Source organism: Stegostoma tigrinum, chromosome 1 (assembly GCF_030684315.1).
Source record: "Stegostoma tigrinum isolate sSteTig4 chromosome 1, sSteTig4.hap1, whole genome shotgun sequence".
Taxonomy (NCBI): Eukaryota; Metazoa; Chordata; class Chondrichthyes; order Orectolobiformes; family Stegostomatidae; genus Stegostoma; species Stegostoma tigrinum.
In genome coordinates, this window is record NC_081354.1 from 27,384,677 (window position 1) to 27,397,557 (window position 12,881).

A 12,881-nucleotide genomic window follows, 5' to 3' on the forward strand; every position below is an offset into this window, starting at 1 on the left:
TTATAGGTCTTATTAGTTCAACATATGTTGTGGAAAAGTGACTAGAACCTGTAATTAGGGGCAGAGTGATCAAGCAGATAGGCAAGTATGGCTCTATTTCATTAGTACAATGTAGACCTATAAAGGGAAAGCCCTGAGTAACAAAAGTAGTTGCACTTTTTTCTTTTGAGTATAAAATGGCAGATGAGGGAAAATCTGTGTATGTTGCTTGTATGAATTTTCAGAATCCATTTGGAAATATTTCACAACAGAAACTTAAGAGTTAAGAATGTTTGCTATAAAAGTTAACCATTTGACATAAGGCATTATGTATAAAGTAATATGCAAAGAATAAGGTTAGTAGGTTTGTACTCATATATTGGCAAGGTATTTTTATTCATTCAGGGCATGTGGGCTTTGCTTGCTTGGTCAGCATTTATGGCTCATCCCTAATTGAGATGTTGGTGATGAGCCTGTCTTCTTGAACCATTGTAATCTGCTTTGGTTAAGTATGCCCACAGTCCTGTTAAGGAGAGAACTCCAGAATTTTGGCACTGTGACAGTGAACGAATGGAAGTATATTTCCAAGACCATGTGGTGATTGCCTTGGATGGGAGCTTGAAGGTTGTGGGGTTCCTGTTAATCTGCTGTTCTTGTTCTGCTAGACGTTAATGATAATGGGTTTGCAAGTGCTGTCAGAGGAGCCTTTCTGCAATGAATGTTATAGATGGTACATAGTGCTGCTGCTATGCATCATTGTCAGAGTGATTGGCACCACATGCATAAGCAATCAAGCAGGCTGCTTTGTTCTGAATGGTAGACAAAAAGCTGAAAGAACTATATAGATGCTCAATCTGAAACAAAAACAGAAATTGCTGGAGAATCCCAGGAGTTAACCTCTTTCCCCCAAGCTTTCCCCACCCCCACATACCACCAGATCTTGTCATCACATGGGCTGCCACCACACAGTACCCATTGTCAGCCACTCATAGCCCCATTAGCAGCTTTTCATTCCCCAGACTGACCTTTAACCATTTCTCTGTCTGTCCAACTGTTTTTCTCTCTTTTGGGTTCCATATCCATCTATCTTATTCTTCAGCCAAGACTCCTTACCATCTTCTGTAACAAAACCCATCCTTTTCCTTGCTACCATCAGTTCTGAAGTAGTGTCACTGGACCTGAATTGTTAACTCTGGTTTCTGACCACAGAGGTTGCCAGACATGCTGATGTTTTCAAGCAGTTTTTGTTTTTGTTTTTGTTCTGAATTGTCAAGTTTCTTAAATGTTGATAGCACTGCTCTCATCCTGACTTGTGCCTTACAGATAGTGCACAGCCTTTGGGGAATCAGGGGTGAGGTATTTGCAGGATTCCTAGACTCTGACCTGCTCTCCAGGCCACAGTTTTAATATGTTGAGTTCAATTTAGATTTCAGTCAATGGTAATAACCCTCAGAATATTCGTACTCAGAAATTCAGAAATGGTAATACCATTGAATGTCGAAGGGTGATGGTTTGATTCTTTCTTGGTGGTGGTCATTGCTTGGCACTTTGCCACTTGCATATTGTCCAGGCTTGCTGCTTTTGGACATGCACTGCTTCAGTATGAGAAGTCCTGAATGATACTAAACATTGTGGCATCAGTGAACATCCCCACTTCTAACCTTACAAAAGATAATTGATGAAACAGGTGAATGTGTTTGGGCTAAGGGCATACCCTAAGGAATTCCAATGGAGATATTCTGGAAATGAATGACCTCCAACCATCATCTTTTGTGCTAGATATGACTTCAGCCAGTAGAGTCCCGTGATTCCCATTGATTCGACCATTGGGGCTTTTTGATGCCATGCTTGATCACGAGCTGGCAGAGGAAGTGGTGGAATGTGGTACAATTAAAACATTTAAAAGGCATCTGGATGAGCTTAGAGGGATGCTGGCAAATGGGACTAGATTAATTTAGGATATCTGATCAGCATGGACAAGTTGGACCAAAAGGCCTGTTTCCATGCTGTACAGCTCTATGACTCTATGACATGCAGCCTTGATGTTAAGGGCAGTCATTCTCACTTCCTCTGTGGAGTTCAGCTCTTTTTTTTTTGTCCATGTTTGAACTAACGATGGTATGAGGTCATGAGTTGAGTAACCCTTGTAGAATGCAAACTGAGCATCAGTGAGCAGGTTTTGGATTAGCAAGTGCTGCTTCATAGCACTATTATAATCCCTTCCATCCATTGACAGATGAGTAAAAGTATATAGGTGCTGTAAGGCTTAATTTGCCTTGCCTTTTGCATAGAGGACATATCTGGGCAATTTTACATATTGACCGCTAGACGCCAGTATCATAGCTGTACTAGAATAGTTTGTCTAGGGCTGTGGCAAGCTCTGGATCACAGGTTTTCAGTACTATTGTTCAAAGGTGTCAGGGCCCATAACCCTTGTTGCATCCACCAACTTAAACTATTTCTTGATATCAGAGTGAATCGAATTAGTTAAAGACTCGCACCCTTGACACTGGGGACCTCCCAAATCAAAATGGACCATCCACTCAACATAGGAAAGGTTCAGAGGGATATGGGCCCAAACAGGTAAACGGGACTAATTCAGTTTAGGCAATCTGGTTGGCATGGATGAGTTGGGCCAAAGGGCTTTGTTTCAATGCTATATGACTCTAGGTTAGGCCAGCACATTTCTTTCCCTAAAAACATAAGTGAACCAAATTAATTTTCTTTTAATGACAATCATTAGACTTTTCATTCCAGATTTTTAAATTCAAATTCCACAATCTGCTGCAGTAACCAATCCTTAGAGTATTACCTGGGTCCCTGGATTACTAGTCCAACAACAATACCAATTTTAGAGTCTCCTAGAAGTTTCAGCTTTTTATTGTTTGTAAAATGAAGGCAGCCGGAAGTATTGCAAGTTTGTTGGCATTGAGTTAGTTGTCATGGTAAGCAGTATAAATGGGAGAGAAAGTTGCAATGTGACGTTGGTAGATTGTGGTTGTCAAAACTTTAGATGTGGAATTTAATATATAGAAACATGAAGTCATCCAGTTTGAACCTAAGAAATTTGAATCCGGGTATTCTAAATGATGAAAAGCTATAAACTGTGGAAGAGTAAAAAAATTTTTGGTGTCCCTATGCATAAATCATTTAAGCTGCTGGACAAGCCCAAAATTTGACTCTAAATGTGGTGTTAACTTTTTATCTTGCGGAAGTTGAATCCAATAGGAGAGAAACTGTGTTAGAGTTATGCCTAGTTTTAGTTAGATTCCACCTGCAGTACTGAGTTTACTTCTGGTTTTACACCTTAGGAGCAATGCACTAGTCTTGGAGTAGTAGAGCCCAGATTTGCTAGAATAATACAGGGCTGTGTATGGATACTTGACGTTCTCTTTGAAAAGTCTCTATGACATCTAATGATTTCTGTGGTAAGAATGTTAACCTACAATTGTTTGTAGCATTTACTAAGGATTCTCAGCATCAAAGCTGCAGTGATGTCATCAAATGGTCCAAGCAACCAGTTATACTGAAGGTTTCTTGCAGACAGCCAAGCAGGAAATTACAGCTAAAATCAAATCTCTTTTGAAAGATTTTTACTGAATAGAAAAATTTGGTCTACACTTGAAATATGAAGACAGAAGCTGAAATATAAAATAACTTCCTTTTTTAATTGTTTTGAAACACTAACTTTAGAAAGACCTGAAGATAAATCAGAAAAGCATTCGGTTGTGAGAAGCTAGAAATAACCTCAACATTTAGCAGGGTTCCACATATTTTTCATAGCCAGGTTGTTCAACCGTACTTACTACTCATCACTGTTAAAATCCTAGTTACAACTCGCTGAACAAAGCTTAACTTCTTTGAGAAGAAGAGAGCAGGCAGGTTTTTCAGGTCAATTGATTTCACTGTTGCCAATTATTTTGGGCATAGGCTGGGAGGGCTTATTGCATAGCCTCCAACAGTAGGGAATGACAGAGTGCAACTTTAGTGTTTCCATTGTTACTGCACTTGTGATTAATCCTGACATTGCGGTCAGGTTCACAGATGAAAAGTGAATTTGCCATCAAAAGCTCTACAAATTCAATCTTACTATCAAAAATACCAGTGCAACTGATTTGTTTCTCCTTGAATTCCTTTGTGAAATTAGTAGGAGCACTGAGACACAGTCTTGTGTTAAAAGCATTTTAAAAAGGCTAACAAATTCCTTTTATGGATGTGTTTTTATTTTTGTAGCTTCAAGTTAAATTTACAGATTTGCTTGCTTCAAGTCTCTGGCTTTAAAAAACTTTTCGCTGATGTAGAATACCTACGGAAGCAACCATTTGACTCTTCAAACAAGCAACATGAAGATCTGCTATTAAAGGTATGTTTATTGAATTTTCAATCTTACTGTTTACTCAGGCAACCTTGCCTTACTGTACTGTAATACTTAAAAATTTATTTTGGGAAGATAAATGGCATTGATCTTTTAAGAGGATTTTCAATGGAGAACTTGCAGTGTTTGTCATAACCCCTTGAGTCTCTCAACAACTTTTGGGGGTTAACGGAAGAATCTTGAAGTGGTCTGTCATTGTGAATTACCGACTTCTCTCCATTGTTGCTGATTAAAAGCAAAATGTAACAGTGATTGTGAGGGAACCATTTTGTGTGTAAAGATAACATTGTGCGCATTGAAATTATTTCAATGGGGAAAAAGTGAAAGGTGGAATCATTACCCAAAACGTTTAGTAGTTACTAATATTAAGCACTCTATTTGAAACCTGTTTCGTGAAGCATGGCTCACTTACTTTGGGAATATATTCTTAAAAGTACATGTCATTTATATTTTCACAATTTTTTTTCCTGTACCCGTGAGTATGAAGTAACTTGACTTCCTTTTGGATGAAAAGTGGCAATTTGCTTTTCTTTAAAAAAAAACCCAGATGTTAACAAGTTGAACAAAACGTGCTGTGCCTGAGGTGGTTGAACAAATATGTCTCTCTTGAACTGTTCTGTTGTCATCCATAACTAATCAACTATAAAACAGAAGCTAATCTATTTAAACCCTTCCATTTTTCCTTTTTAATAATTGCAGTTTGTGTGAAGGACTGTTCCAGTTATACTTTCATTGTTTAGTGTATCGTCTCATTTGCTATTTGTTTATTTCTTTCATAATTTTTAGTTGTGGCAGTTGATGATGCCCAATGTAAACTTGGAGTCAAGAATCACCAAACAGTGGGGTGACATTGGGTTCCAAGGTGATGATCCTAAAACTGACTTCAGAGGCATGGGAATGCTGGGGTTACACAACCTAGTGTAAGTCTTTGTATAGGATATAAATAGCACTTTTTTTTTTCTCCCCCAAAAAACACCACAGGTTAAGTAATCCCTTCCATCTTAGCATGTTGTTCTGTGATTTTGTGTTCTATGTATTGAAAAGATTAGTTTGCAAAGTAGATTTTGCAACTCTGTGTACAGGAGGACCGATATCAGTCTATCCGCTCCAGCAGCCACCTGATCACTGATTTTGTTTATTTTAAGTTATGCCTTAGAATCATTTCTGTTTAAAACCCTCAATTTTTCTGTAATTTAGACAGTCATTATTGTCACAATGCTAACCTCTTGAATACAACAAGAATTAAGACTGTGTGGGTGGGGCTAAAATGTGGATATGATACTGGCTTTCCCATTGGTCCTGCAATTCTACTGACTCCTGTTTTAATTCTGGGATTTTGGAAGGTGTGATACCTGCACCACAAGAAGACAGACATTGTTAAATTATGGTATGTGATTCTAAAATATTACTGCTTTTTGAGTTAGTTGATATGTAAGTTTACAGCACACTTATTGATCTTCTGCTAAAACTTTTTTTGTTGGAGAAGTACTTCAACTCAAACTTGCCCTGAATTTACAGAGATATCCTTTGTTATAAAGGTAGATGCTTTCTTCCTGAGATGCAAGGGGTAGAATTTTTATTTCAGAGAATTATTCATCCTCCTGCTTGGCCATTCTTAAAATGTCTGCTACATTCATTGCACTTCGTAAATGTGGGAAAGCCAAATTTCATGTGATTTGTTCTGATGTCAAAAATAGTTTACAGTGGGATTTCTCCGTGTGCTAACTCTTCTGACGTACAAGGTGCTGTGTCATAGAAGGAAGAAATACGAAGCTCAAATATTGATTCTTAATGGCAGGTGTGATTTTTATTTTTTAACTTGTGTCATTAAACTGTTTAGGTTCTTTGGGGAGCATTACACCAAAATAGCTCGCCAGACTCTTTCGCATTCAAATCATCCCAAAATTGGGTAAGTGAAAGCATGTAGTTTTTATGCCATGTCGTTCATTTTACAAGGAAAAGCCTACCAAAAATGTGTTAACATGATTTAAGCGTGATAGCACCTTTTTGACACCTGTTTGAAATCTCATTTCAAATTAATATGGAAATTCTGTCTGAGCAAAATCTAAAGTGAAAACTAGCAGCATTGACTACTTGCAGAATTTTAAGTGAACGAATGCTTTTGGAAGAAATTGCACTAACACCCTAATTTTTACAATGGAAATAATTTTTATGAAATGTTCTTGGTATGTTCATAAGTGAGAGCCAGGCTGGACACTACCGCCCAGATCTAAAGGTCTCTGTAATGTCAATATAATCACTCGGTGTCTGGGACCCTGTGAAAATTGCCCCAACTGTAATTGGAGTCAGAAACTTTAAAGGGTTTCACTTTAAATTAGAAGAATTAAAACCTGTTCCTATTCTTGGCTAACTATGAAAATGAGCCCCCTGACCTACCACAGAGTTTTCCCCTTGATCACTTTCCTCGATCTTCCTTGAACACCAGACTTGCCTCCCCATCGCTGAACACCTGACAGCTCACCCTTCACATCAAATGCCTGACCATTCATGACATGTGACCCATCTACTCTATCACCCACTTACTTAACATGCTGCCTCTAATCCCACAAGTAGCAGTGGGCCCACTAGACCCCTGCCCACCATTACGTTTTCTCCTTAATAGTAAAAGTGGCTTTGGGACCTTCAAAACTTTGGAATATGAGCCATTATTGCCATTAAAAGTGACATTTCTGTGCCAGTTAACTCCAAGGCTACCTCAGTAGTTTACTAGACTATTTGTTGAAATGGATCCTGAGAAGCTAAGAGGATAACATTTTGTCCAGTGTGGTTTAGAATTCTGGGTTCTGATTCAGATCAGAATACTTGGTTCCATGCTTTTGAAGAAAGAAATTTACTTGTAAACCTGCTAGGATAAAGTCATGTTATCTAGCTTTATTCTGATTTAATTGTTTAGTTCCATAAACCACAAAAGCAATTCAACCTGTTTTGCTCGAACTCAAGATAATTTAAAGTCAAGTTTGTTATCAGACAGCGTGTAAACAGAGCTACTCAGCTTTGATACAAGGACTCTCTTTCTTTTTTCGAAAAAGAACAGGAAATGTACTAATGAAATAAGATTAAAAATCTCCTTTTTATAACCTAAAAGAAAACCAAAAAGACTGAAGTGGTCAGCAGTTCAGCAGCCACATGTGGGTAGAGAAGCAAAGTTAAAGGGCTCAGGGTGATCACTTTCCATCAGAGCATCAAAGATCTTTTAGCAGTTAGTGTTATTTAGTCTAATTATATGCCGAAATGATTTGTATTGTTGCATATCGCACTGTCAGTAAATGTTGAAAATTAAGAATATTTTTCTTTTGCAAGCTTTAGAAAATAGTACAGATATTTAAATTGATTTGACAGCTAAAGCTGTGATATTTTGTGGTTCCAGATATTCCTATGCTATAGTTGGAATAAACCTTACTGAAATGGCTTACAGTATGATGAAGAGTGGCTTACTAAAGAGTCATTTTTATAACCTCGTTCCTGGAGTTCCACAGTTGCAACATTTTCATCAGTTTTATTGTAAGTACTTTAAACTGTAGAGGGTAACAGTCTAATGCTTATTTCTCACCAGAATATGTTTTGTTTGCAGTGATACTGTGATTAATATCTGTGACAATAATGTTGCATGTCCAATTGGGTGTGAACTATTGGAAATGTAATAATACCCTATTAATTTAATGCTATAAAAGTAGTTAATTTTTAGCAATTGTAATGTATCTGACAGGTAAAGCATAAGTAATGTAATGTGTCATGACTGACTGTTGAGACCTGTCTCTGTCCATATAATGTATCTGACTACAGCACTTCACTTTCAGACTCTCGGAATATTTGTGCTTCCCAATTCTCTGTAATTTACACGTTCTGACCCTATGTCATTATATTCAGCTTATACACCTGAGGTTAGACTTATAGCCTCTCTCCATTAGCAAAATAGTTAACTGACCAATCTGGATCATTCTTAAAATCACATTGCTGAGATCGATAATTTACTGCATGGAGATTGCAAACTGAAATCCTAGTAAAGACAATGAATGCAATAGACATAATTGCCATCATACATTTTTCAGGTTTTTGATTCTTATTTTTGACCACTCTTAGGAGACTAAATTTGAAGAAAGTTCAATGTACAGATTCTGTTCTTTCTTTCTATTTTCTTGAGAAATGCAGCATTTTACATGGTTATTTTACCAGCTGTGATTGAAAATGTCTTTTGGTGGCTCATGTGGCTCACATTTTACATGAAGTTGTTTTATGTCAAAATGCGGATTTGCTTGACTAAACTTGGATAGTTTGTACATAATGTATGCCTTATCATTTTTTTAGAATCTGTTATTGCAATAAGTTGATGGGTTGCTGTTGGTAATGTTACTGGACGTGTAATCCAGAGGTTCAGCCAATGCTTTGAAGACACCAATTTAAACCGCATTACAGCAATGAGGCCAATTTGAATTCAATTTAATTTGTTTAAAAAATCTGGAATAAAATACTAATTTAATCAAGAAATTACCAGATTTAAAAACCCATCCGAATCATGGAAGTCTGAGAGGAGGAAATTTCCCATTAATAAGCAGTCACATGTGACTCTAGATACACAGCAACAATCATTTGAAAAGGCATAACAAGCCATTCAACTATACCAATCTGCAAAAAAAAGCAAAGCATCTTGCATATATCTACACCACATGGACTGCAGCATTTCATGAAAGTGGTTCATTTTTACGTTATCGAGGGCAGGTAGGAATAAGCAAAAAAATTTGGTCTTTTCTGTGATGAACACACTTCAAGAAGTAAAGGAAAACTCCTCTCTAAGGTCTAGGTGTGTTTTATGTTGAAGGATTTACCTTCAGCTCAAATGCCATTCTTTGATTTGTTTATTATCGCTAAAGTTGGCATATTTTAGCTTCAAAAAAACAGCAGAAGTATTGTGTGTATTACAGAATACTCACTAACTTTAGCTTTGTCGTAAATGAGTTTTTTTCTCTGCTGATTTTAGTTTTCTATCATTTTAGCTGTGGTGACTATTGCTGTTGATTTACTGGATTTTTAAAAAATCTATTGTATAACATCTGCAGCATTTGGTAGCGGTTAATGCATTCTTAACTTAAATTCATGGGCAGTTTTGTTTTACATCTATTTCTTATATTTAAAATAGATGTAAGTTAATTCTTTCAGAATATTATTCTAATATGATTGCAACTATTTTGATCTATTAGATCAAAGATTACTGTATATGTGGTTTGATTTATCCACATTCCAAAAATTATACCAAACCTTTTAGTGATTTAAAATATTGTTTACTCATCATATTTTACAGTATGTCAGTATGTGGTGCCTAGAGACATGTTATTACATCATAAGCATGTATAAATGCAAAATGTGCTATACCACAGTGGTGAGATATGGGTGTTAAGAGTCTGGAACACGTAGCCAGATGCGTCGTTGGAGACAGATCTGAAAAGGGGTGTCTAAGGCACTTTTTAGACAATCACATGAATATGCAAGGAATGGAGGGATAGGAACGAAGGGCAGGCAGAAGTGATTAGTTTAATTTGGCCCCATATTCAACACAATAGTGTGGGCTGAAAAGCCTCTACCTGTGCTGTGTAGTACTGTCAGGTGTTGAAGTAATCTGATAGCTGGAGAACAATTGAGCTACACACGCGCACGCACATGCACACATATTTTCTGAACTTGTAATTTACTTATTTCCAATGCTGAGTGCATATTACCAGACCAAAACAGGATTGTACATATTTATGGGCAGATCACTATGGATGAGTGGTTAGAAATGTAAGTGAAACTGTAGTGTTCTGTGTTTTAGTTAGTGTACAGAATGGAAAAGAAGCATTAAGTAAATGCAGTCAGTTTTTGTGAACAATAGTTTCTATCTTGTTTTAGGTTACCTAATGTATGAGTTTGATCAATTCTGGTTCAAGGAGGAACCATCCAGCATCATGGAATTCAACCATTACAGAGAGCAATTTCATGAGAAGGTGAAACGGCTTTTACAAGATTCAAAAACATCGCTTACCTTGAACTTCAAAACATAGACAGTAATTTGCAATAAGCCTGTGAGGTAACACTTGGAATTAATTGCAAGATATGAGCTTATGCTGTGGATCTTTGATTTTTGAATAGATTTTTAACTTGTAAATAGGAACTGATTAAAAACATTGTGACTGAAATTCAGGATGGATCCACTTTCACTATAAATGTGTCATCAGATTTGTTTCTGGCTGCCTGGTGTTTGGCATAAATATGGATAATTTATTTAGTGACATCCACAAAGCAGTAATTGAAATGGTGCTTCATTATGGAAGGAACTATTCAAAGTGTATATAAATTCAAATTAAAGAGATTTTCAATATTCCCTTTGGAGCACAGCAAGTAGCATGAGTTTATTCCTTTAACATTTTTAATTGTACCTTGTTATTGCTGCTGCTCATACATGCAGTTTCATAAACACATCATGTTCAAAGCAGCACTCTAGCTTTTAGATTACTGAAGATAAACAGCAAATGGGGTTCTTTGAGAGCAATTACAACACTGTAATCTCCCCAGTTGTCAGAACAGGGCTTGGGTGGCTTAGCTACTTCTGAACTTTGTGATTGCTGTTATGTCTACTATGACAAAGTACATCCTGAAGTTGGAGGATGCCAAGTGGCAAAAGGAATTCATCAAGGTTTTTTTTAAATAAAAGCAAAAGACTTGCAGGTACTTGAGATCTTAAATAAAAGTAGTAAGTGCTAGTGAAACTCTTAACAGGTCTGCTAGTGTCTATGTTACAAGAAACAAACTTTAAATATTTTGAGATAATAAAATGTGAGGCTGGATGAACACAGCAGGCCAAGCAGCATCTCAGGAGCACAAAAGCTGACGTTTCGGGCCTAGACCCTTCATCAGAGAGGGGGATGGGGGGAGGGAACTGGAATAAATAGGGAGAGAGGGGGAGGCGGACCGAAGATGGAGAGCAAAGAAGATAGGTGGAGAGGGTGTAGGTGGGGAGGTAGGGAGGGGATAGGTCAGTCCAGGGAAGACGGACAGGTCAAGGAGGTGGGATGAGGTTAGTAGGTAGCTGGGGGTGCGGCTGGGGGTGGGAGGAAGGGATGGGTGAGAGGAAGAACCGGTTAGGGAGGCAGAGACAGGTTGGACTGGTTTTGGGATGCAGTGGGTGGGGGGGAAGAGCTGGGCTGGTTGTGTGGTGCAGTGGGGGGAGGGGATGAACTGGGCTGGTTTAGGGATGCAGTGGGGGAAGGGGAGATTTTGAAACTGGTGAAGTCCACATTGATACCATATGGCTGCAGGGTTCCCAGGCGGAATATGAGTTGCTGTTCCTGCAACCTTCGGGTGGCATCATTGTGGCAGTGCAGGAGGCCCATGATGGACATGTCCATCATGGGCCTCCTGCACTGCCACAATGATGCCACCCGAAGGTTGCAGGAACAGCAACTCATATTCCGCCTGGGAACCCTGCAGCCATATGGTATCAATGTGGACTTCACCAGTTTCAAAATCTCCCCTTCCCCCACTGCATCCCTAAACCAGCCCAGTTCATCCCCTCCCCCCACTGCACCACACAACCAGCCCAGCTCTTCCCCCCCACCCACTGCATCCCAAAACCAGTCCAACCTGTCTCTGCCTCCCTAACCGGTTCTTCCTCTCACCCATCCCTTCCTCCCACCCCCAGCCGCACCCCCAGCTACCTACTAACCTCATCCCACCTCCTTGACCTGTCCGTCTTCCCTGGACTGACCTATCCCCTCCCTACCTCCCCACCTACACCCTCTCCACCTATCTTCTTTGCTCTCCATCTTCGGTCCGCCTCCCCCTCTCTCCCTATTTATTCCAGTTCCCTCCCCCCATCCCCCTCTCTGATGAAGGGTCTAGGCCCGAAACGTCAGCTTTTGTGCTCCTGAGATGCTGCTTGGCCTGCTGTGTTCATCCAGCCTCACATTTTATTATCTTGGAATCTCCAGCATCTGCAGTTCCCATTATCTTTAAATATTTTGAGTCCAGTGAGACTCTTCAAGAGTTTCAAAGTCACATTGTACTCAACGTTAACTGTTTTGCTTTTCACAAATGCTGCCAGACCTGCTGAGTTTCACCAGCACTTACTGTTTTTAAACCAATAGGATGTTCATGTATTTACTAGCGGAGGATTAACTTCTGTGTGGTGTAAAATTAAATTTTCCAGTCTTAATCTGTTTCATTCTGACTATAGTAAATGCCAAAAAGTTCTAAAGTAACAATTAATGTATTTTCACAAAAACCTCGTATTATGAAACAAATAATTCTAAATTTAATTTTTTGTGATAAGTCACGGGATAATCTACTCAAAGAACAACGTAGTCTGTCAATTTCGTGAAATTTTGTTTAATGAGTTCAAGTTATTGACAATCTTGCAGGTACAATTAAACTGAGCACCTCTTGAGGTACGTACTTTTAATCTTAGTGATTTTGTTAAATTGTGTGATGTGTAAACTAGCTGTTGCCACCAAGTGCATTGTAATGTATCACGTGGTTA

General features: G+C 38.5%; 1 protein-coding gene across 4 annotated transcripts in view; it reads left to right on the forward strand.

Moving 5' to 3' along the window:
- elmod2 (ELMO/CED-12 domain containing 2) overlaps positions 1 to 11,163 on the forward strand; it is a 23,214-nt gene extending 12,051 nt beyond the window's left edge. For all 4 annotated transcript variants that reach the window (XM_048529832.2, XM_048529822.2, XM_048529841.2 and 1 more), the window contains exons 5-9: positions 4,213 to 4,342; positions 5,141 to 5,274; positions 6,195 to 6,263; positions 7,743 to 7,876; positions 10,256 to 11,163. In XM_048529832.2, the coding sequence (XP_048385789.1) occupies positions 4,213 to 4,342; positions 5,141 to 5,274; positions 6,195 to 6,263; positions 7,743 to 7,876; positions 10,256 to 10,407 (619 nt within the window). In that variant the 3' untranslated portion in view covers positions 10,408 to 11,163. The remainder of the gene's footprint in view (positions 1 to 4,212; positions 4,343 to 5,140; positions 5,275 to 6,194; positions 6,264 to 7,742; positions 7,877 to 10,255) is intronic.
- The last annotated feature ends 1,718 nt before the right edge of the window (positions 11,164 to 12,881 follow it).